General features: G+C 43.1%; 1 protein-coding gene across 5 annotated transcripts in view; it reads left to right on the forward strand.

Moving 5' to 3' along the window:
- The window catches only part of STOX2 (storkhead box 2), a 225,428-nt gene that overhangs the window by 183,018 nt on the left and 17,015 nt on the right, over nt 1–25,395 (forward strand). For 4 of the 5 annotated variants that reach the window (XM_074951241.1, XM_074951238.1, XM_074951239.1 and 1 more), the window contains 2 exons: nt 2,906–3,058; nt 23,049–25,314. In XM_074951241.1, the coding sequence (XP_074807342.1) occupies nt 2,906–3,058; nt 23,049–25,314 (2,419 nt within the window). Of the gene's footprint in view, nt 1–2,905; nt 3,059–13,720; nt 13,817–23,048; nt 25,315–25,395 lie in introns of those variants that run through there. The other variant, XM_074951242.1, reaches the window with a different exon arrangement.

Consider the following 25,395-nt stretch of genomic DNA (forward strand, 5'->3'; position numbering starts at 1 on the left):
CTGTTCCTCTGTTTGAAGAATCGCAAATTATCTCCAGTAGATAGTTTATTGGCATCTGTAGGTTTAACTATAGAATTAATTCTGACAGCAGTGAAGATGAATGAGGGTTGCCTTGTCAAAGTTAACCAACTCTCAAAGGGATTAGCAAGGAGTGAATTATGATAGCCTTTTACGAAACTAATATATGTCAGCCATACCTTTTGAATTTAAAATGTGTATGGATTCCTGTTGAAAATTTTATCTGATTTGCTTACATAAAAAGCCCAATTTCCAGATGCTTTAGTGGTAACTAATTGTGCAAATTAAGCTCACAATTTTAGAACAATATTTGCAGACTTCCCGTTTGAAAATGGGAGCTTACAGGGCCTTGTCTGCACTTTGCATACTTTACAAAACCGTTTCTCATGCACAGCGTACACAGATATTTCTACATAAAAAGGAAGCACCAAGTGTTTCTAAAATTAAAATAACTTTACTACTTGATGACTAGTATGCAGCCAACTGAAACGTACAATTCACAACATTCTGAATCCAATCTCTTCCTTCAGAAGACTAATTAAAAATTGTAAAGGATCATTTATTAAATCCTAATGATTCCTCAGGTTAAGTGGCCTATTTAAAAAGGAAGATCTCGTGTTCCAGTTGTAATCCTTTGGAGTGTGTGTACATACCAATTCTGATGCTTTTCAGGTATGAGACCAATTATTAGGTCAATGTCGTCTTCTCTCCAATACAATTTCATTTTTGTAGGTAGAATCATAGGACTGGAAGGGACCTTGAGAGGCCATCTAGTCCAGTCCCCTGCACTCATGGCAGGACTAAGTATTATCTAGATACATTTGAACACTGACTTTAAAATCAATGAGACATAAATATAAGAAAGATTTTATCTTCATATGTTTATATACATAATTTTACCTGTTGACAGATAAAATATTTGTTTGTCTTAACAATAGTATAATTAACTCTTCAGGTTTTTTCCCCTCTTAAAAAATTAGGAATGCTGTGCCTAGCTGCTTTTGCCTCCTGTCATTTGTAAGTCTGTCGACTATTCTTCCTAATCAGATGTCCACCATCTTCCAGATTGTTGTTGGTTATTACTTTGTATAGTAATGTCCCAGTGACTTTGCAGACAGGTAAAACAAAAATGTCCCAATGAGCTTCTAATTCAAGGCCCCAGTGCTGAAGTCAAACATGCATGGGGCAGATCTTTGCACTCACAAGGAGTCCAACTGAAGGTAATGGGGCTCTCTATAGGTTCTAAGGTCTGCCAACATATATCCAGTTGCAGAATGAAGACCTATTTAGGTGGTAGGCAATAGTGTTCCAGAGAGATACAGCATAAATAAACTTATTTTAAATCCACTTCCATATTTGTATGTGTGTTTTTTTAAATCCTTAATGCATCTCTGTTCATGTGTCCCTACTGTGCAACAGAATATGCAACTGGCGTATTTGAAAAACAATTATTACACATAGGGTTAACCTAAAGCAATTATGAAAACTTTTTTACAAAATACTCAGTGCAACAATTCTGAGTATTGTTGAAGATGAGATGCATTTGATTTTCCATTTGTGAGCCCTGTGTGAGCACACTGTACCTGCTTAGTAAAAAACAAGACAATTAAAATTAATGGGGCTACATGCAGAACATCTAATCCCTTTCAATTTCAGGAGTGGGTTGGATCTGAATTCATAGATTTGAACCCACTTGCATATATGTGGTTTCTGACCTGATCCAAAACTGCATTCTAGTTGTTCAAATTCACTGAAATCTCATGAGAACAGCTCATGAAATTTCAAAGCCATTTAATCTAAACCTGCAACCCAGTGATTGATCAGTCTGTGACCTGAACTGTAGTCCAAAGCTGATCAGAATCCTAACACCAACTCTTCAGCCTGTTGTAACTATTTAGTATTCTGTTATGGTTAAGGAAACCTCAAATCCTTCTGCTTTCTCACTGGTTACGTAGGAAGCACTGCCGTACTTTTGGGACCATCTGGGAACTATTACCACTGAAACAGGAGATAAAGAGCAGACTTTAAATTTGTATGTACTATATACTTATCAAATTGTTTCTCATCCTGTAACCTTTTAAGTTTAAAAGTTGTTCAGTGCTCTTAAAGTATTGGCTAATAAAATATATTTAAAAAACTTCATGGGAAAAATTAATTGGATAAGTAACCTGGCAAGTTAAAATAAAGTTCACCTAAAGCAGATAACACAACTGTCTGTACTTGTTCATATTTCTTCAACAAAACTTCAAAATTCCTCTTTTTAAACTATAGTCATGCAAAGTCATTACATCTGCAGACCAAGGAAGGAGCTCTTTAACTCTTTAGGTATTTGATGTTTTTGTGCCACTGAGCAGAGGGTATAATATAGCTGGCCAGCAAGCTAAAAATATGGCTCATTATCACTTGCAGAATTTTCTTTTTCTAATTTTTGTTGCAATTTTTAAAAAATTCGAAATTCTCTCTAGTACAAACTCTAGATGACCCATACAACCAGGATTTGAAAAGAGAGAGCAGTGCCTGTGCCTGCAAAAATGTGTATGAACCCATTGCATTCACAAGTTCATGCTTGTGTGTACAGTTGTCACTTTGCACATGCAGCTTTGGGGTTCTGCAGCTGCAATGGGTGTGCATGAATTTTTGTGGGTTCAAGTTTTGGATTGTTCTTCAAAAATATTTCCTGAACATTTTAATACACCTTCAATGTCAAAAATGTATTGTGTCTTTGACTTCTCTAATAAGTTGTTGATCTAGTTTTGAAGGTTTTATCGCAAGAGCAATATAAACTATACAAAATTGTGCACATTGCAGTGGACACATCTCTGTATACTTGATCAGTGAGCAACGTTTAAATGAAACCCTTCGTTGAGTGTCTACTGTCTTTCTACAGGTGATGTATCACCAATCAATATGTCTCCCATCAGTCAGTCACAGTTTATTCCACTTGGGGAAATCCTTTGCTTGGCCATCTCGGCAATGAACTCTGCGCGAAAACAAGTCACACAAGAAGCTCTAATGGAACACCTAACAACCTGCTTCCCAGGTAACCATGCACTAATGTATCACTAATCATGTGAACCTGGATTTTTTAAGTAACAGTCAAAGAATTCCTCCTAAAAGGTTGGTTACAATTTTTGTTACTTTAGAAAAGGAAGCTTGGTAGATAACCTGCTTTGCTTATTCATGGATTCAAAAGCCAGAAGGGATCATTGTGATTATCTAATCTGACCTCTTGCAAAATACAAGCCATAGAACTTCCCCAAAATGATTCCTAGAACATATCTTTTAGAAAAACATCCAATCTTTATTTAAAAATTGTCAGGATGGAAACTCCACTGTGACCGTTGGTAAATTCTTCCAGTGGTTAACACTCACACTTGTAAAAAAAAATTATACCCTATTTTCAGTCTGAATTTGTCTACCTTCAACTTCCAGACGTTCGATTTTGTTATATTGTTGTCTGCTAGACTTGAGCCTATTTTCATATATTCCATATTTCATATATTCATGTAGGTACTTAGACTGTGATCAAGTCAGCCCCTAACCTTCTGTCATTCTAAATAGATCAAACTCTGTGTGTGTCATTATAAGGCACGTTTTCTAATCCTTTAATCATTCTCGTGGCTCTTCTTTGAACCCTCTCCAGTTTATCAACATCCTTCTTGAATTGTGGACAACTGAACTGGACACAGTATTCCAGTAGTGGGCGTACCAATGCCAAATACAGAGGTAAAATAGCCTCTCTACTCCTACTCAAGATTCCCATTTATGCATCCCAAGGTTGCTTTTTTTGGCCACACCATCACCTTGAGAGCTCATGTTCAGCTAGTTATCCACGACAAGCCCCAAATCTTGTCGAGAGTCTCTGTTGTAGATGGTTTTCAGAGTAGCAGCCGTGTTAGTCTGCATTTGCAAAAAGAACAGAAGTACTTGTGGCACCTTAGAGAATAACAAATTTAGTAGACCATAAGCTTTCTTGGGCTACAGCCCACTTCATCATCGGATGCATAGAATGGAACATATAGTAAGAAGATACATACACGTGGAGCAACACAGCCCCAGCCCACTCCCCTCCATCACCTCCCAGCTGTGGTGCTCCGCTTCCCACTGCCGGTGAGTGCGGGGAGGTTGGGGAAAGGACGCCCCCCGCACTCACCTGTGGCAGGAAGCGGAGCGACATGGCCCCAGCCCGCTCCGCTTTCCTTTCCCTGGCCCCAGCTGTGTCGCAGGCTGGGGCTGGGGGGGGAAGGGGGCGGGGGTTGGGGTTGGGGAAAGGTCCCGCACTCACCTGCGGCGGGAAGCGGAGCACGGGAGCTGGAAGAGCAGGCTGGGGCTGGGCTGCTCCGCTTCCACCACTGCCGGTGAGTGCAAGGGGGATCCCAAGCCCCCTCCCCTGAGTGACATGGCTGGGGCCGGGGTGAGGGAAGCGCAGCGGGCTGCTCCCAGCACCCCGCTAATCCCCCGGGCCACTCTGGGACTGCGGGGCCCTCAAAAGTGCCCCCTCCCCACAGCTCCTGCCTCCCAGACCCTGGGGGGGTAGGGGAGCCCTGACCGCCCCCGAGACCCTCTGCCCCTTATCCAACCCCTCGGCCCCGGCACGGCACAGCACCCTTAACACGCTGCTCAGAGCAGTGTGTCAGAGCTTTACCGTGTTGTATGCGAAGCCGCGTTTTATCAGGTCGCGTTATATTGGGGTAGAGGTGTATATACATACAGAGAAGGTGGAAGTTGCCATACAAACTGTAAGAGGCTAATTAAGATGAGCTATCAGCAGGAGAAAAAAACTTTTGTAGTGATAATCAAGATGGCCCATTTAGACTGTTGACAAGAAGGTGTGAGGATACTTAACATAGGGAAATAGATTCAGCTCCAATTAATCCTGAGATTGGAAGCAAAATTTACAGAAACCCTAAGACCTGATTCTGTAACTCTTATACCCATGAGTTATTCTTGCTCTCACTGACAATCATGTTCACTTCAAGAGGGTTGCTCGCATGATTTAAACCTTATAGGGTTGATTCCTAACTCAATGAAGGATTTGAAGAAATTTACAGAGGTTGTATTGAACATTTACAAATCAGTATAATATTCTGGCCTATTGTTTTCCTTTTCTGTTTTTTAATTGACTTCAGAATATGCTTGTCCAATATTTCTCGTGAAATATCTGAAACTTCTGCAGGATCATAGTTTAAAGCACTTAGGGACCAGTGTTGTATTTAGTGAGATAGGTACAGCTACTCGCTGCATGTACCCTGAATAGCCTGCTTACATAGCACTTAAAGGTGCACAAACAAGCTAATCAGCAAAGTACATGTGGCACTGGATTGCACTGTGCCTTTTTAATCCCTAAAATTGGAAAGGGGGCATGCAGGGATAGAAAGTGTGGGTCAGGAACTAAGTGCACTTACTCCACATGGTAGATTCCATGTTGGCTTTTACTAGGTCATTTAGAGTTTTATGTACTTAATCACAGACCAAAAGGAACTGTCCATTCCTCATGCAATCATTTCTGATAGAGTCCACATGTACATGTGCAAAAACATTCCATCTCCAAGAACAGGATTCCCATCTACTTAATTAGTTGCCCACCCAGCCACTTTGGACAGGCTGCCAAAACTATTGTGCCATGGTACAAATAATAAAGAATATTAGTGTCTGCCTCAGGGGGCTTATGTTTAAATCTAAAGGAGGTCAGTAGCTTTTGTTTTTTCTTGGACCTTCAGACTTCTGGTGCTGGTCCTGCCTTCTAAAGCCGAGAGGCCCGCTCTTGGAACTGACTCCTCTCCCACAAGTCTTTGGCTGCTGTAGATTTGGCCATTTTGTCATAACCAGTCTTGTTGATGCATTTCATAAAAATGCATTTTTCTTCTTTTAAATTCAGGAGGCTTTCATGTCCACATATGCTAATAATTCTGTATAAAATGGTGACATGGAAATAGCCCAGACACAGTAACACTTAAAAAAGGAAAAATATTAAAAATAATGCTATGGGGCATGTCGTCTCCATACCAACAGCCTATATCTGGGGTTGGTGAATGATGCAAAAGGCACCCTATGTAGGCTTCTCTAGGCAGTGTAATATAAAAGGAATGGGGCCGTGGTGGCCATCAGGAACTCCTGAGTTCTAATCCCAGCTCTACTGCTCGCTTGCTCGGTGACCTTGGGCAAGTTGTTTAGCCACCATGTGCCTCAGTTTCCCCATCTTTAAACAAGTTGATATTACTAACCTACCTCCCATTGCTGGTGTAAAGATTAATTACTGAAATTTCTATATTTAAAAAAATATATATCTTCCTCCTCCTGGGAAGTCCTATTATAGTTAGATATGTATGTCTATATGTTTTTGTTCTTGGGGTTTGGGGGTTTTTTTAGACTGTAGGATAACAGAGCATGTGGAGTCATACAGCCTTATAGTGGGTAGGACTTTCCCTATGACTGATAGTAAGTCTTGAGATTTTGAAAAGAAAAAAAAAATCTGGATTTGGAACTATGTCTAAAATAAAGATTTTTGTCTGCCATTCAAATAATTACAGTGTTTGGGGTTTTTTAAGGAAGCTCAGTTCTGCCCTTTGATACGTTTGGAGAAAGTATGGTAAGTATATTTTGTAAACACTAGTTTTCTGTCTCAGCCTGTGGTTTTATTTATAAAATTTCTCCAGTGATCTCTGCATACTGAAAAGTTAATGATCCGTTATGTGGGGCATAAGGTGGAGAGGGCAATCAAAGTTCACACTTCTAGTTCTAGTATAGTTTGTCTCAGTTATTTTCTCCAAGTCAGGCTTACTTCGGTAACACTACATTAGTACGTACAGGGAAAGTTCCAAAGAGTGAAGCATTGGGAGGAATCTTGTAATCCATAGCATTATCAAAAACCTGATTAGGTACTTGAAATTCAAAATTATTAGATACATCCCTTGAGTTTCTTATGCATGTGGGTATTGGTTGGTTTGGTATTTCCGCTGGTCCTATCAGACAAAAACACACACACAAATAATTAAACAGGCTGGAATATTTTGTAGTCTGTGCTTGCAAGTATCCCCAGGCAAGTTGTCACAGTCTCTTGCTGCCTCTCCCTTTTTTTCCAGCATGGAGCATGTGTCTTTCTGAAGTCTGAGATTAAGAAAAGGAGTATCTTGCATTTCCCATCCTTCCCACCCCACCAAAAAAACAAAATCTTCCAGCCTTTATTGTCTTAAACTAGTTTTTTCCCCATCACTGTTCTACTTCTTTGCTGTTAAAAAGGAACTCCTTTCCATTCCAGTCCATAACATAATTAAAATATTGACTATCACTGTATTAGCTCTCTTAGGGAGAGACGCATCATCCAGTGAAGGGGACCACTCTTGGTGCTGGCTGATCTTTCCATTTATCTCCCTACCCCTTATAAAAATTAATGAGTCCCAGCTTTTGAGTATCAGTATTTTCTCAATAGGTGTTTTAAAGTATCTCATAACCTTTTACATATTAATAGTTTATCTTCCTCAGTTGGATTGTGAAGAACTGAGAGAGAGGAGAGCATTACTCAGTAGATAATTCTAAACTCAATACTGTCAAATAATTTGTGTTTCTCTTATCATGTAGGAACATTTGCATGTCTAGGGCCTACACTAACAAGTTAGGTCAACCCAGCTACATCGCTCATGGGTGTGAAAAATCTACCCCCCGAGCGACATAGCTAAGCCAACCAACTCCCAGTGTAGACAGCGTTAGGTCGACAGAATTCCTCTGTAGGCCTAGCTACTTCTCCTCAGAGTGGTTCTACACCAGTGGTTCTCAACCAGGGGTACGTGTACCCTGAGGGTACGTCAACTCATCTAGATATTTGCCTAGTTTTATAACAGGCTACATAAAAAGCACTAGGAAAGTCAGTACAAACTAAAATTTTATACAGACAATTACTTGTTTATACTGTTCTATATGCTATACACTGAAATATAAATACAGTATTTATATTCCAGTCGATTTATTTCATAATTATATGGTAAAAATGAGAAAGTAAGCAATATTTCAGTAATAGTGTGGCTGTGACACTTTTGTATTTTTATGTCTGATTTTGTAAGCAAGTAGTTTTTAAGTGAGATGAAACTTGGGGGTACGCAAGACAAATCAGACTCCTGGAAGGGGTACAGTAATGTGGAAAGGTTGAGAGCCACTGACCTAAGCCAAGGGGAGAACCCTTCCAGTTGGCATAGTGTCTTCACAGCAGCCACTTGTCACAAGATCACTTGTGCTGTAAAGACAGGTACTTCTCTGGGTTTTATGGCATGAGTAAACGTCGTAACCACAGTTGCCATTCTCAGACTGAGGAAAAATAAACCTCTTTCCTCAGTGCAGGATCTTACAGTTGCGTACTAGCCCTGTAGTTTGCTGAGCCAATGTGCAAACATAAATCTGGGGCACAGCTAGATCTGAAATAAGGTATGCTAATTATTTATAACATCACATAGCAACCACTCTACATCTTAAACTAGTATTTCATGAGCCAATCAGAGTGTTTCTTTTATCCCTTGTTAAGCCATAGTGCCAGCTCAAGAGAAAATCATTTTAGAAGATTTAACACCAGTTAAACACTATTTAAAATGTATTTTTCATAAATGTATACACTAGTATTGGGAAAAAAAAGTTTGTAGTAATAATACACATCTTATTTATGTGTATTGTGTTTTGTCAGTCTTTTTCTTTTTAAAGAGAGAGCGCTACTGCTGTGAATATTGTAATATTCTAACTTAGAATCGTGCAAGAAGATGTTTATGAAATCCTGCATTATGTTTATTGACCAGATTTAAAATCTCATATGCTAAATGTAAATCTATTAAATCCAGGATAACAGCTAAGAATTTAACCTCTTTTTCCTGCATTTGGCACCTACCCTCTAGTGAATAGGAAGCTGGCTTTAACAAAGCTTATAGGTAAAGTTTATGGGTATATTATGACTTTGCTGTTTTTAATAATTTTTACAGATTTTTTTGTAATGTTGTTAACCAAATCAGCTTACAGTGTTGAAAATTTCTGTAACAGAATATATGCCCCTGTGTTAATAGTCACTTGAGAAGTAAAAAAGTGATATTCGGATGGCTGCTGCACTGAGGTAAAGTCCACCTCAAAAATACGTAATTCCTGGCACTTTAGAGACTAACACATTTATTTGAGCATAAGCTTTCGTGAGCTACAGCTCACTTCATCAGATGCATTCATCACATGCACCAAAGCTTATGCTCAAATAAATGTGTTAGTCTCTAAGGTGCCACAAGTCCTCCTTTTCTTTTTGCGGCTACAGACTAACATGGCTGCTACTCTGAAACATAATTCCTGTACCTTCATTTTTACATCGAATGCCCACTGTATATGCAGTAGTGAAATGATGTATTTTACATTAACCGAGTTCACCTTAGGTCACTGTTCTTTGTGAGCAACAAACAAGACATAATCTTCTGTCTGGAAACTCTGTGGAAGGCACAGTAGACTCTCATGAGATGCAGCAAATGTACATGTCTGATGATTCAATGTCCAGACAGTTTCTGCTTTTGAATTATTAAAGCACTACATAATCTTAAATAACACCGCTGCTGTCATGCAGTATTTTAAATGCCAGATTCTCTAATATATATATTTATATATATATATTTTTACTGGTGCTTCTATTTAGTGGGGGAGTGGAACAAGAAAGAAATATGACCAGCCTCTGGAGATCGTGGGGGAGTTTACATATAAACAGGACATTGTCAGGGTGTCACCGGGCAGCCCCAACAGGAGCACCCTTCTGTGGCAGGCCACGTCATGACAGGCACACCTGCCCCAGTTTCTCTCCTTCAGAATCCCCAGAATTAGTCTCCAGAGTCTTCTCAAGTATAAATATAGCCCTGGTGGGGTTCAGTTATTGCAAATGTTCTGTATACATTTATCATAATAATAGTCCCATAATCATAGTCCATATTTTCCCCATTATAGTCCAAAGAGTATATACAACATAGCCTTGGCATCCCTCACCATGCCCCTGCTCAGCACAGCCTTCTCCTATCCTTGTACCAGGACAGCGATGCCAGCCCCCCGAGCTGGAGTGTAACCCTGCTCTTCCCAGCAGGACCCCCCACACACCCACCACCTCTCTGCTGGGGCATCCGTCACTCCCCCGGCCCTCTCATGGTTCTTCTGGGTCCAGCTCTGCAGCCTTGGAGAGTCCAGCCTCTGCAGGTCAGTTCCTCTGCTGCTCTCTGGACCTTAGCTTGGTTTCTTTGGCCTAGATCCAGCAGGAAATCCCTCTGCCGTTCCTCCTTCCTTGAGCCCTCTGGCTCTAGCTCTCTGATTGGGGGGGACGCTAGCCAGCAAACACCTCTTGCTGCTCTCTTGCCTTCACGCTTCTTCCAGGTCCCAAACATACAAGGTATGGCTAACACTGCAATAAAAGATCTGCGGTGTAGCTGTGGTTGGCCTGGGTCTGCTAACTCGGACTTGTGGGTCTCAGGCTGCAGGGCTATAAAATTGCAGTGTAGATGTTCAGGCCCGAGCTTTGAGACCCAGGGTATATCTACACTACAAAATTAGGTTGAATTTATAGAAGTCGATTTTTTAGAAAGCGATTTTATACAGTCGATTGTGTGTGTCCCCACTTAAAACCATTAAGACCATTAAGTCGGAGGAGTGTGTCCACAGTACCGAAGCTAACATCGACTTCCAGAGCATTGCACTGTGGGTAGCTATCCCACAGTTCCCGCAGTCTCCACCGCCAATTGGAATTCTGGGTTGAGATCCGAATGCCTGATGGGGCAAAAAACATTGTCGCGGGTGGTTCTGGGTACATGTAGTCAGCCCCCTCCTCCCCCCCTTCCATGAAAGCAATGGCAGAAAATCGTTTCGCTCCTTTTTTCCTGGGTTACCCGTACAGATGCCATACCACAGCAAGCATGGGGCCCGCTCAGCTCACCGTCACTGTACATCTCTTGGGTGCTGGCAGACGTGGGACTGCATTGCTACACAGCAGCAGCTCATTGGCTGGTGGCAGCAGATAGTGCAGTATGACTAGTAGCCGTCCTCATCGTCTCCTGGGTGCTCTTGGCCGGCCTTGGTGAGGTCGGTTAGGGCACCTGGGTAGACATGGGTGCTCCTGGCAGATCTTGGTGAGGTCTGTCAGGGGTGCCTGGGCGGACGTGGGTGCTCCTGGCAGACCTTGGTAAGGTCTGTCAGGGGTGCCTGGACATAAATGGGAGTGACTCAGGTCATTCTCTTCTTTAAGTTTTGTCTAAGGAGATTCAGTCCTTCCTGGAATATTGGCAGAGGGATAACTCAGTGGTAAGAGCATTGGCCTGCTAAACCCAGGGTTGTGAGTTCAATCCTTGAGGGGGCCATTCTGCCTCAGGCTGCTCTCCCAGCCAGCAGCACTGTCTGCTGCCAGCCTACCCCTTGCTTCTCCCTCCCTCCGTGAAAGCAACAGCCGACAATCGTTTCGCACCTTTTTCTGTGTGGGCGCCATGTTGCTGTCAGCATTGTCATCCACCTGCCGCTTCCGTTGCCACTCTGCTCTCCTGCTCACATCATACCACGGCAAGCATGGAGCCCGCTCAGATCACCGTGGCAGTTGTGACCGCTCTAAACACCACACGCATTATCCAGCAGTATATGCAGAACCAGAACCTGCAAAAGCAGGCGAGTAGGTGACAGCAGCGCGGTGAGGAGAGTGATGAGGACATGGACACAGACTTCTCTCAAAGTACGGGCCCTGGCAGTTAGGCCATCCTGGTGGCAATGGGGCAGGCTCATGCCAAGGAACGCCGATTCTGGGGGCGCGAAACAAGCACGGACTGGTGGGACCGCATAGTGTTGCGGGTCTGGGAAGATTCCCAATGGCTGCAAAACTTTTGTATGGCTAGGGCCACATTCTTGGAACATTGTGACTTGCTTTCCCCTGCCCTGAAGTGCTAGAATACCAAGATGAGAGCAGCCCTCACAGTTCACAAGTGAGTGGTGATTGTCCTGTGGAAGCTTGCAACGCCAGACAGCTACCAGTCAGTCAGGAATCAATTTGGAGTGGGCAAATCTACTGTGGGGGCTGCTGTGATGCAAGTAGCCAACGCGATCACTGAGCTGCTGCTATCAAGGGTAGTCACTCTGGGAAATGTGCAGGTGATAGTGGATGGCTTTTCTGCAATGGGACTCCCTAACTGTGGTGGGGCGATAGACGGAATGCATATCCCTATCTTGGGACCAGACCACCAAGGCAGGGAGTACATAAACTGAAAGGGGTACTTTTCAATGGTGCTGCAAGCACTGGTGGATCACAAGAGACATTTCACCAACATCAAGGTGGGATGGCCGGGAAAGGTACGTGACGCTCGCATCTTTAGGAACTGTGTTCTGTGGGAACAGCTGCAGCAAGGGACTTACTTTCCAGACTGGAAAATAACTGTTGGGGATGTTGAAATGCCTATAGTTATCCTTGGGGATCCAGCCTACCCCTTATTGCCATGGCTCATGAAGCCATACACAGGCACCCTGGACAGTAGTAAGGAGCTGTTCAACTATAGGCTGAGCAAGTGCAGAATGGTAGTAGAATGTGCATTTGGATGTTTAAAAGCACGCTGGCACAGTTTACAGACTCGGTTAGACCTCAGCGAAACCAATATTCCCATCGTTATTACTGCTTGCTGTGTGCTCCACAATATCTGAGAGAGTAAGGGGGAGACGTTTATGATGGGGTGGGAGGTTGAGGCAAGTTGCCTGGCCGCTGATTACGCGCGGCCAGACACCAGGGCGGTTAGAAGAGCACAGCAGGGCGCGCTGCGCATCAGGGAAGCTTTGAAAACCAGTTTCATGTTAGTGGCCAGGCTACAGTGTGAAAGTTCTGTTTGTTTCTTGATGAAAACCTGCCCCCTTGGTTCACTCTACTTCCCTGTAAGCCAACCGCCCTCCCCTCCCCCCTTTGATCACCACTTGCAGAGGCAATAAAGTCATTGTTTCAAATTCATGCATTCTTTATTAATTCGTCACACAAATGCGGGGAGAACTGCCAAGGTAGCCAGTGAGGGGTGGGGCAGGAGGGAAACACCGGGTGGAGTGAGGGAGGGGAGAAGGAGGGAAGGGCAAGGCCACACTGCACTCTAAAACTTATTGAATGCCAGCTTTCTGTTGACTGGGCAGTCCTCTGGGGTGGAGTGGTTGGGTGCCCGGAGGCCCCCCCCACCGCATTCTTGGGTGTCTGGGTGAGGAGGCTATAGAACTTGGGGAGGAGGACTGTTGGTTACACAGGGACTGCAGCGGTGGTCTGTGCTCCTGCTGCCTTTCCTGCAGCTCCACCGTACGCCAGAACATATCACTTTGATCCTCCAGTAGCCTCAGCATTGCATTCTGCCTCCTCTCATCACGCTGACGCCACCTCTCCTCTCACTCATCCCTCCTCTCCTTGCATTCATTTTGTGCTTTCCTGGACTCTGACATTGTCTCCCTCCACGCATTGTGCTGGGCTCTTTCAGCGTGGGAGGACTGCATGAGTTCAGAGAACATTTAATCATGAGTGCTTTTTTTCTGCTTCTAATCTTTGATAGCCTCTGGGACGGAGATGATAGGTGGAGCGATGAAATGTTTGCAGCTGCGGGAGGGGAAAAGGGGAGATTAGTCTTTAAAAAGAGACATTTTAGAGAACAATGGGTAGACTCTTTCACGGTGAACCAAGCTGTTAACATGACATAGTACGTGTGCTTTCTTTACAAGGTCGCATTTTGCCTCTTATATCGAGGGCCTGCCGGTATGGTGTGAGAGATCACACACGCAGGGCCGGCGGGCAACAGAATTCGGCTTGCAGGCAGACATGGTAAGCCACAGTCTTTTGGATTCTTTAACCTTCCTAACACGTGGGAATGATTTCAAACAGCAGCGCCCTCATTTCACATACCAAGCACCCATTGGGTTGGCCCTTTAAAATGGGTTGGCCATTTAAAAGGAGGGACTGAACATAACTTTTCAGGTTAACGTGCAGCACAAACCCAACTAACCACCTCCCCTCCACACAGACACACAGCCAATTCTCTGGGATGATCGCTTCACCCCTCCCCCCACCGCGTGGCTAACAGTGGGGATGATTTCTGTTCAGCCACAGGCAAACAGCCCAGCAGGAACGGCCACCTCTGAATGTCCCCTTAATAAAATTCCCCTATTTCAACCAGGTGACCATGAATGATATCACTCTCCTGAGGATAATACAGAGAGATAAAGAACGGATGTTGCTTGAATGCCAGCAAACACCGGGAACATCCGCTGCCATGCTTTGGGGAGGAGTACAGAAACCAGTTTTAAGAGCCCTTAAAATCGGTTCGCTGCTCTAGGCCAATGGGAGCCTCTGGAAGCGGCATGGACCAAGAGACGTACTGGCCTCCACTTCCAGCAGCTCCCATTGGCCTGGAGCAGTGAACTGCGGCCAGGGGGAGCCATGATTGGCCGAACCTGCAGACGCGGCAGGTAAACAAACCGGCCGGCCCGCCGGGGGCTTTCCCTGCACAAGCGGCGGAACAAGTTTGGGAACCACTGATCTAGTCCGACCTCCTCTATAACAGGCCATAGAACTTTCCCCAAAATAATTCAATTTGAACAAGAGCAAATCTTTTTTAAACACTACATCCAGTCTTTATTTAGAAATTGTCAGTGTTGGCGAATCCACCATGACCCTTGGTAAATTCTTCCAATGGTTAGTACCATCACTGTTAAAAAAAGATTACACCCAGTTCCAGGCTGAATTTGTCTCGCTTCAACTTCTAGATATTGGATTTTGTTCTATTTTTGTCTGCTAGACTGAAGAGCCTGTTTTCATATATGTGTTCCCCATGTAGGTACTTAGACTGTGATCAAGTCACCCCTTAACCTTCTCTTTGCTAAGATAAGTAGATTGAACTCCTTGAATCTTTCACTGTAAAGGCATGTTTTCTACTCCTTTAACAATTCTCATGACTCTTCTCTGAACCCTCTCCAATTTATCAACATCCTTCTCAAACCAGGACTGGACACAGTATTTCAGCAGCGATCGCACCAGGCACAGAGGTAAATTAACCTCTCTATTCCTACTTGAGATTCCCTTTTTTATACATCCAAGGATCACATTAGCCTGTTGGCCACAGCGTTGCCTGGGAGTTCATGTTCAGCTGATTATCCAGCAAGACCCCCAAATCTTTTTCAGAGGCACTGCTTCCTAGGATAGAGTCCCCTATTCTGTAAGTATAGCCTACTTTGTGTGTTGCTAGATTTTATACTCCTAGGGGAATTCTGTGTCACTGCACATGTGCAGAATTCATGGCCCCCACAGATTTCTTTTCTTCCATGAAGAAAAATGACTTCTGATGGGGAAGCAAAGGGAAGCTGCAAGAGCAGTCATGCGCTCCTCCCTGGCAGTGCAGGCAGGTCGATGTGGGCACCCAGAGCAGCCGGTAGAGATGCATATCACCATTAAGGGGTGAGGCTAGGCAGTTGTGTGAGTGAGAGAGAGACACTGTCCCTCTCGCTCACTATTGCAGCCCACTTGGTATGGAGGAGTAGGGCTTTGGGGTGTTTCTGAGAAGGTAGGTGTGGGGAAGGCTCTGTCCCCTCAGGCAGAGCAGAAAGTAGCAGCCTGCCTGGTTAGTGAATTGTTCCCATTGTTCTTAGTGAATTCCCCCAGGAATATAAAAGAGTTGTAAAAATTTTAAGGCCCCTTTACATTGCCAGAATGGCTAACAGAGCCTTATTGTAAAGGACAGTGTGGCCATAAATGCTTATGGTGCTTTAGGGATTAGAACTGGTTTTAAATTTTTGGACTGAAAATTTTTTCCCATCAAAATGTGCTCCATGAACTGTTTGCTACTGACCTTTCTAGAGATGGTCAGCAGCCAATATAAATTGTGAGTTTGAGTCCCCAGCCCTCACTTGCTGTTCAGTTACCTATGATGTAACACTGAGCATATGGCTACATATATTTGTTGACTAATAACTAGAAGTAAAGGGTCAATACTAGCTCCATTAGTATTAGACAGAGTGGGTTTGGGGATTTCCTCCAGTGCTCCCCACTCCAATTCTCCATCCATTGTATTGTAGTTTAAATAAATTACCAAAATAATTGAAGCCAGCATGATTATATTGCGTTATTTTGACAAATAAAATATGCAGAATTTTAAAATATTGTGTGCAGAATTCCCTCAGGAGTATAGAATCTACTAGATGTATGACTTAACAGTCAGCTGTGTTGAAACACATATACTGTTCATTTGCGCCCAGCTTACCAAGCAGTCCTTATTGCTCTGAATCAGTAATTTTGTCCTCTTCGTTATTTGAGTTATGAGGCTCAGTTCATTAATTTTTGTAAAGTGCTTTGGTGTCCCATCCATTTATACATGTAACTACCCAAAGAAACTGGAAATCCCATTACTGAAATGGCGTGAGGATATAGATCTAAGTCAGAAAGGGGTTGACTTTAAAAAATGAATTTTGGCAATTGTTATATGTTTTACTGAAATGGAACTGTTTTCACCAGTCAGAATGGCAGGATGCTATACAGATATGAAAGCATAACAGTAACCTTTTTCCAATACCAACAGCTCTGCACCTTGATTGGTTCTGGGTATCCGATTTGCATCATCAGTCTGTAGCTAATCTCAAACTAATGTGCAAATATCTGTACTCTGCTTGGTGGACAACTATTATTAGAATCAGAACAGAGATATTTGTATAATCACTGTACCATTATTTTTCAATCATCATACAGTGAATATGCAAATCCATCTACTTGGACTTCTCCACTCAGAATAACCAAGCTGTTTGCAGAAGCAAAAAGACCAACTTGGCTGCTTCTTCCCTTCAGCAGAAGCTTCAAAACTTACAAAAGGCAAAGTGAATAGCGCTATCAAATGGTTCATGGAGGGGAACGTGAAAAAATGAGGATTTTTAGAGCTTTGACTTATCTTCCTCCTTCAGGCCCTTTCTTGTTCCCATTAAAGTCAATGGGAGCTTTGCCAGTGATTCAGTGGGAGCAGGACTGAGGCCTTCTCATCCCAACTTTACAGGTTTTTATCACTTTATTTATCTTTTTAACTCTGGAAGGTACTCAAATACGACCGTGATGAGCACATTATGGTAACCTAAATAGATGGATCCTATTTCCACCTGATGGCCTTGTCTACCCCAGAGCTTCTTGCACTATTTCTCTAGCCCTATTCAACTCCGTCACTGCTAGGAACTTTGGAAGTATTAGTGTAGACCAGAAACACTTTTTTTATCTACTGTTGTCAAATACTATGTCCACCAGCACTTCATCTGGTGCTAGCAGTAGGGCTAGACAGTATGAAAAGTCCAAGTGTACATGGAGGGCTCTCTTTAACCACTCAGTTAGGGTGAGATATTTTTGTTGATATTGTTTATAATACACTGGGAGAATCTCAGCCATTCTCCCCACTTCAGATATGAAACCAAATGCTAACAGAAACGTATTGCAACTGGTTTGGGGGAAAGAACATGGCCGACCTGGAGGGAAGTAAAAAGAGTGTGGAAAGGAAATGGATAGGTAGGGAAAATGATGAGAAAGAAGGACCAGAAAAGTGTTAACTTAAAAGGAAAAAAATTACCTTTTGACAGCCAGTTTTGTTTGTTGCATTTTCTCCTTCTATCATTTACATTTGTATATTAAATTAAACAATACAGTAGTAATGATGATCTCATGGCTGCTTCTTGTTAACTTGGTGTAAAGTGCTTCCTGGTGTAAATAAACCTACAATGAGAAGGGGAGCATGAAATGGGACTTCTGCACCGCTACCCTCTCACTTCAGCGGGAGTAACACTAAATTGTGCAGTGCATCTTGTACACAGACACAAAGAAAAGCTGAGAGTCTGGCTTTCTGGTTCACTGCCACCGGCAACAAAGCTAAGGGTAGAGGACGGAGGGACAGCATTAGCAAAGCAGGCACTTGAATAGTATGAACCAAACATAAACAGATAATACATATCGGGCTCTGTGTGCACTGTATTCATTCTTGGCACTTCTGCCCTATGCTAAGAGCCTGCTTAAGCTGAGGGTATGGTTTTCGAGTTCTTTAATTGTAGATGCTTGAGGTCCAGAAAATGGGAGTTGCATATTATTATTTTGTGTTGGCCCAGGGAGATAACACAAGGCTCTGAGCTCTCAGTGTGTGTGCTAAGCTCTTGTTGTCCACCCGCCAGTACACAGTTGCTTATTTATTTATTTTTTTTAGACATTCCCATTTGTTGCTACTGCTGGCATGCCCTGCCCATTCAGGGTTGTGTGTGTCTCTGCTACTACTTCCAGGATGATCTCCTGTAGCGAGGGTACTCCCACTGGAAAGGGAGAGAGGAGGGAAATCTGAGTTCTCTTGCCTTACCTTGATGATTATTTCATGAAATGTATGTGACCCATAATTCAGGGTGGGGGAGGAAGATTGGAACCTTAAAGGCTTGTCTTCACAAGTGCTTCACAATGTGCTGTACGTCAGCGCAGATGCATCGATGCAGCTGTGCCAATGTAGCACCTCTGGTGAAGACGCGCTATGCCGACGAGAGAGCTCTCTCCTATCAGCATAAATATACCACTTCAACAAGAAGTGGAAGCTGTGTCTGCAGAAGAGCATCTCCCCCCGACATAGAGTGATGTAGACACCGCTTTAAGTCAGTCTAACTTATATTAGTCAGGGGGGTGGTTTTTTCACAATCCTGAGTGTCTTAAGCGGTCGTGTAGACAAGCCCTGAGTACTCCTTTCCTCCCACTTCTTTTTTGCTGCTGCTCTCACTTTTGTGTCCATATTGTTCCTATTCAACTTCTTAACAGCTCCATTATAAACCTTTCCTGACAAATATTCCTGGTAATTGACCGAGTAAAAACACCTCTAAATACAAATATCATCCAAAGCCAGATAAGAGAGTAGTTACTATTGTGACAAAGCTCTGTCCTTGTCTCCATGGGTCCCGCATTTCCTGGTGGATTTCACTAGCTTCAGAGGCTCACTGTGACCCTCCACGTAACCCTTCTCTCTCTAGAGACAAGGGTCACAGTCTACTGAGCCATTTTCATCATAAGCCAGCGAGGGAGGTGAGGAGAAGCTATCTTCCCTTGCACAGTCTCTGTTGTCTCCCAGTCTCAGTGATTAATCGGGGGGGGGGGGGGAGGGAGAGAAGGGAGGAGCCCGAGCCCACCTTCTACTCCGGGCTCCAGCCCAGGGACCCTAATAGTATCAGCGATGGTAGCTGACCTTTTAGAAACATAACATGTACAATTCCCTGGGCTACTTCCCCCCAGCAGCCCTCACTTCCTCAAGCTCCACTTCACCCTTACCTCAGGGCCTCCTTCCTTGTGCCTGATGTGGTGTGTACTACTCAGCCTCTCTAACAGCGCAACTTCCTCCCACAGCTCCTGACATGCACACCCACCTGACTAACTGGGAGGCTTTTAACTAGTTTCAGCCAGCCCCTGATTGGCTTCAGGTGTCTCAATCAACCTAGCATTCTCCCTGCCTTCTGGAAAGTTCTTAATTGGCCCCAGGTGTCTTAATTGACCTGGAGCATCTGCCATTTACCTTATCCTGGTACCAGGGATTTGTTTAGCCTGGAGCTAATTTATGTATTTCCCACTGCTTTTTTATAGCCTTTTTGTGGCCTTGCCCCGTCACAGTATACATACTGCAATACAGTACCCACTAATGGGGTGAGTTAGGGATAATGAGTTCTCTCTCGTTAGCATGAGTTCTCTCTATCTTGGCTATTGTTGGCTTATGTCAAAACTTCAGGAGGGCTTGAGGGCTGTGTGTGTGGAAACACATACAACTATAATTGCGAAAATAGTGAAACACGGGCATACATTAGAATCCACTCTAATAAAATTTGGACAGCAATAGCTTAGCTTTCTTGTTGAAATGTTCTTCACGTATGAAAGAGAGAAAAACACTTTAATTTCTACTCCTCTTTTCTGTAAAATGCACTCTAGAAGCGCCTATTAAGAACATGTGTATTATGTAAGAAAGCTTTTGACTGTAAAGAAAGAAGGGGATAATAACTTAGTTCACAAAGAAATTTTAAAATTGCCTTTTGCTAAAGTTGACTGAAAAGGCCACAAGAAAAATGTTTGTTATGGTGCAGGTGGAACTAGAGTTTTTTGTTGCTTTTTGTTTCTAAGCCGTCAAATCTTGAAAAAGAAGCACTGCATCTCTTTCCATATTAATTTTTTTTTAAAATAACTTTGAGTAGTTGAATGCCAGAAGGTTCTGTTCTGCTCTGGACTCCCAATTCTGGAGTGGTGACTGCTCCACACGTCCTTTTAACACAGACAAAACTAATGAGGAATAAAGAAATGTTGGCACTTACTTCTTAGCATCCCTCCTCATTTTCCGCAGTCCAAGTTCTGTCTCCAGACAGACACCCACATCTTCGGTCAGCATGGTGGCTGCTGTCTGAGGAAGTAAAGGAGAGGGAGATACTGCCCAGACTGCAGCATAGTCATAATGCTCTCCGCAGCAAGAGCTATCTGTGTCTCCGATGCATGAACCCTTCTCCCAGTTGAGAGAGCAGCATCTGGGTTCACCTTCCCAACATGGAGAGTGGGGGAGATTTTTGGCCTTTGGAAGGTTAAAGCCTACTACCAGCAATCAGTCACACATATAATGAAGGCTTGGAACCTACTTGCATTAACACTTTCTTAGACAGCCTACTAAAAAGGCCTTTTAGAAGATGCCGGCAGAGGAAATAGAGAAGAATCCACCCCCACATGAGCCACAGCAAGGCGGATACAGGCAGATTTCCTCTAGAGTCATACACAAGAGATCTCCCCAGTATGGCTCCTTCTGTGAGGTTATGGGCATATCAGGACATGGGTGAGGGTCCCACTGAATTCATCAAAGAAGAAGGGGAATGGACTTCAACTGGGCCTTTCCCCTTCCCCCTACCTCATATTTCCCAGATAAATTCTAGTTAGGAACTTAATCCAACTGGTCTTTTCTGCAGTGAGTTAGCAGAAGCCAATGTTTCAAAACCCTTTAAAAAAAAATAAAATAAAGCTTTTCAAGGTTAGAGAGGAGGAGGGTTCTGTTCTCCCCATGTATGAGACCAGGGATGAGATTATTTGGAGTCCTGGGAACAAATGGATGGAAAACTGTCCCCTCCCTAAGGTGTACATGCAACAAGAACTTCAGGACTGTCCTAAACCTTGGTGCTTGTTGTCCTGTAATCTGTTCAGCAATGGAAAAAAGACTCCCTTTTATAACTCTCCCTGAAGAGTAAGCTGGTGAAACCAGAACTTTTACTGCAGGATCTGGTCTCATTCTGTTAGCACTAAATGAGTTGATTAACTTGCACCAATGAACTATTCTTGAGCAGTCTCCAATTCATTAAGCAAAAGCAGACTGATTCGCGCATCACACAGGTTTCCTTCAATATTGAGCATGAACATTTTTTTCTCTTCTTCTTTGGTGGTTGTATAAACATCTGTTTCAACTATTGTATTTCATGTATGGGGTGTGTTTTAGAGTTTGCTGCATCCATTTTGTCTTGAAAGAAAGCAGTGGTGAATAATAGGGGCCGGTTCAATGCCATTTATTTCATTTACAGATGCTCCCTGATTTACGCAATAGTTCCGTTCCGGAAAGCCTCGTATAACTTGAATTTTGCATAAGTTGGAAACGTATACCCAAACGTTATGCAAAAAAAAAAAAAAAAAAAAGCCCAACTAAAAAACTATTTCTAGCTTACGGAACTTATTCCGTAAGTGCGAATTTGTGTTAAGTCGGGTCTTGCATAACCTGGGGAGCGTCTGTATTTATTTTTGATCCTCCTCCTAAACTCTAGCCTTATAGATTAATTTGGTCATTTAGGAATCAGAAATACTTTTCTTCATTTTAGCACGTGAAGCTCCAAAATGTGGACATTTTTGTTATCCCTTCCCCTCACAGTTATGTGGTAACACCAAGAGCCAGTGTTTGAAGTCAGTTTGTAATTGCCACAACAGCATGCTAGCTCTTGGACAGCATATTGTTCACTGTGCTGGTCCCATGTTGTCCTCCTGCTGTACTCAAACTCAAGTAGCAAAGTGTAACTGCAAACTCTGACCTCTGAAATGTGTGTGTGGAGTTGGTAACATACAATAGAAGACACAGAAGAGAGCAGCCGAGCCATTTGCTTATACTACACATCAGTCAGTGCCTTATTTGGTGTAATACTTTGAAGTATTAAGGACTTGATCCTGTACCACTGAAGTCAATGGAAATTTTTACGTTGACTTCAATAGGTACAGAATCAGGCCCGAAGGCCCAGTCCACAAAATGACCTGTGTGGATTTTATGTAGTCAATAATAAGGTATCTGCCTGTATTTGATAGCTGCATTCAAGCATGTGGTCCATCAGACCCCACTTAAAGGCCAGGCAACTCTTGTGGGAAAGTTTTTAGAAGACAAATAACATCATCCAGCATAGTCAACACATTTGTTTTGAATAAAATAGATCTATGTAATTCAAATAGTCTTTTTCTTGGAGAGGCTGAAGAGGTTAGAGCCTGATGGGGGCAGTTGTTTATGTGGGAATGGTTTGGTGGGAAAGTGCTGCCTGTTGAATTGTGTTGGAGGTATGGTTCTCCTGTGTGCTTTGTTTCTGTTGCATTTTTATCTGAAAAAAATGTTATGGGCACCTATCTATACATTGCTGTAAATCACAATTAATACATACATATTGATAAATTGGGATGTAAATATTTGACTAGAATAATAAAAATGAAATCTTTTCCCTTGATTCTCTTTTCTTTGTATTCTTTCCATTTTGTAGTTTACAGTCACCTACACAATGGAAGTAACTAAAGTGTTATTTTTTACACTCTATTAATGTCCTCTTTTTATTTCGTTAATAATTCATGTGACTGAAGTGTAGGAGATAGGCATTCTCTAGTCTGTATTTCCACTTATCAATGTGCTCAGTTTGAATTGTTTGCTCAACATGCTATAACTTTTGTGTTGGCAAAACTCTGTATGGGATGGTGGGAGGGGAGCCGAAGAACTTTTCATGATTATACAGTAGCTCATATGTATTTACTGTTGTTTTAGGCGTTCCAACTCCCAGTCCTGAAATTCTTCGGCATACCTTGAACATGCTTGTACGAGAGAGGAAAATATATCCAACTCCAGATGGCTATTTCATCGTGACCCCACAGACTTATTTTATAACCCCATCCCTCATAAGAACTAACAGTAAATGGTACCATTTGGATGAGAGGATACCTGACAGGTCTCAGTGTACCTCTCCACAGCAAGGAACTATAACTCCCTCCACCTCAGGCTGCGTCAGGGACCGAACTTTACCCAAAAACCACTGCGACTCTTGCCATTGTTGCAGAGAAGACATGCACAGCATGCATGCGTCCACCCTACAGAGGAAATCCACAAAAGACTGTAAAGACTCATATTGCCCTCCTTCTCTGTGTCAGGTACCACCCACTGAAAAAAGTAAAAGTACTGTAAATTTTTCTTATAAAGCAGAGACACTCTCAAAGCCTAAAGATGTAGAAAAGCAGTCTAAAAAGTTTGGACTAAAATTGTTTCGGCTAAGCTTTAAAAAGGACAAGGCAAAACAGCTGGCCAATTTCTCTGCCCAGTTTCCTCCTGAGGAATGGCCCTTGAGGGATGAAGACACCCCTACCACTATACCCAGGGAGGTAGAAATGGAGATTATTAGACGCATTAACCCAGACTTGACTGTGGAAAATGTAATGAGGCATACTGCACTAATGAAGAAACTTGAAGAAGAAAAAGCTCAAAGAAGCAAAGCTGGATCTTCAGCTCACCATAGTGGGCGAAGCAAAAAGAGTAGGAATCACAGAAAGCCTCATGGAAAATCTCGGTCACACAGCAAGACCCGGGTGTCCAAAGGAGACCCTTCAGATGGTTCCCATTTGGATATACCAGGTGAAAGAGAGTATGAGTTCTATGATCCCCTTACTAGGTCCCCACGGGAAGGCTGTTTCATAATAGAACACAAAGGAGATAATTTTATCATGCACAGCAATCCTAGCGTGATTGAGTCTCACTTTCCCATGACACCAGAATGGGATGTATCTGGTGAATTGGCCAAAAGAAGAACTGAGATGCCTTTTCCTGAACCTTCAAGGGGAAGCTCCCATTCCAAGGTCCATCGAAGCCACAGCCATACACAAGATAGAAGGTCAAGGAACGAGAGGTCGAACAAAGCCAAGGAAAGGTCTAGGTCGATGGACAACTCTAAAGGACCTCTGGGTTCTGCTACTTTAGGTACACCTGAAGACGTAGCTGAAGGGTGTAGCCCCGATGACCCAACAACTAGCCAAGCATATACTGATGACAGTACCTTAAGGCCTTCACAGTCACTCAGTCATCAAAGGGCTCTGATTTCATCTGCAAACTATAAAGATGTGTGTGTACCCGAAATAGTTAGTGGCAATGTAGAAACCCCCAATTCCTGTGGCTTATTGGAACAAATCAAGCCTACAGAGAATTTACCATCTTATAGTGAGCTCAACTCCTGCACAACAAAATCAGCAATTGATGATTATTTTCAGTGCAACACTTCGAGTGAGACTGTACTTACTGCTCCATCACCACTGGGGAAAAATAAAGAGGACCATGACACGGTGACTTTAACAGAAGGAATAAAAAAGCTTTCTCCCTCAGAAAGACATTCCCAACACATAGCCAGAGAACCTGGGGTACACAAAGAGGAGTCCCCTAAAGGGCCAAGTAGTGGTCCAGTTGTTGCTGGCCAGACCCCTGAGGTGATCGCAAATGGGCGACTGGTTCAACACCATAACACTGAATCAAGCAGCCTGGACAAAAGGAAAGAAATATTTAGCAAAGATACACTTTTTAAACCTCTACACAATACACTGTCTGTGAATAACTATCACAAGTCCAGTACGCCTCTACTAAAACCCCATCAAAAGACACCCTCTGACACACTGCCAGGCAGATGTGAGAAACTTGAACAAGCTATAGTAACCTCAGTTACACAAGTTTTACCCGTTTCACAGAGACAGCAAGAGCCAGCTGGGAACCAGGAAGCCACCTTTGATTATTACAATGTTTCTGATGATGATGACTCAGAGGAAGGAACAAATAAAAATGCTGAGGAAGAAAAAAACAGGGATGATGTGGGCACTATGCAGTGGCTGCTGGAGCGGGAAAAAGAAAGGGATCTGCAAAGAAAGTTTGAGAAGAATCTCACTCTTCTCACCCCCAAGGAAACTGAAAACAGCAGCAGCCAGAGAGCCACCCATTCAGCTCGACTGGACAGCATGGACAGCAGCAGCATTACTGTAGACAGCGGGTTCAATTCTCCACGGTAGGACTGTAAAATTAATTATAAAGACCACTCTAGAATGCTCTGTTTTCAGTTATTACTGTGTTTTATATGGGTGAACAA

Source organism: Natator depressus, chromosome 4 (genome assembly GCF_965152275.1).
Source record: "Natator depressus isolate rNatDep1 chromosome 4, rNatDep2.hap1, whole genome shotgun sequence".
In the NCBI taxonomy this organism is placed as follows: Eukaryota; Metazoa; Chordata; order Testudines; family Cheloniidae; genus Natator; species Natator depressus.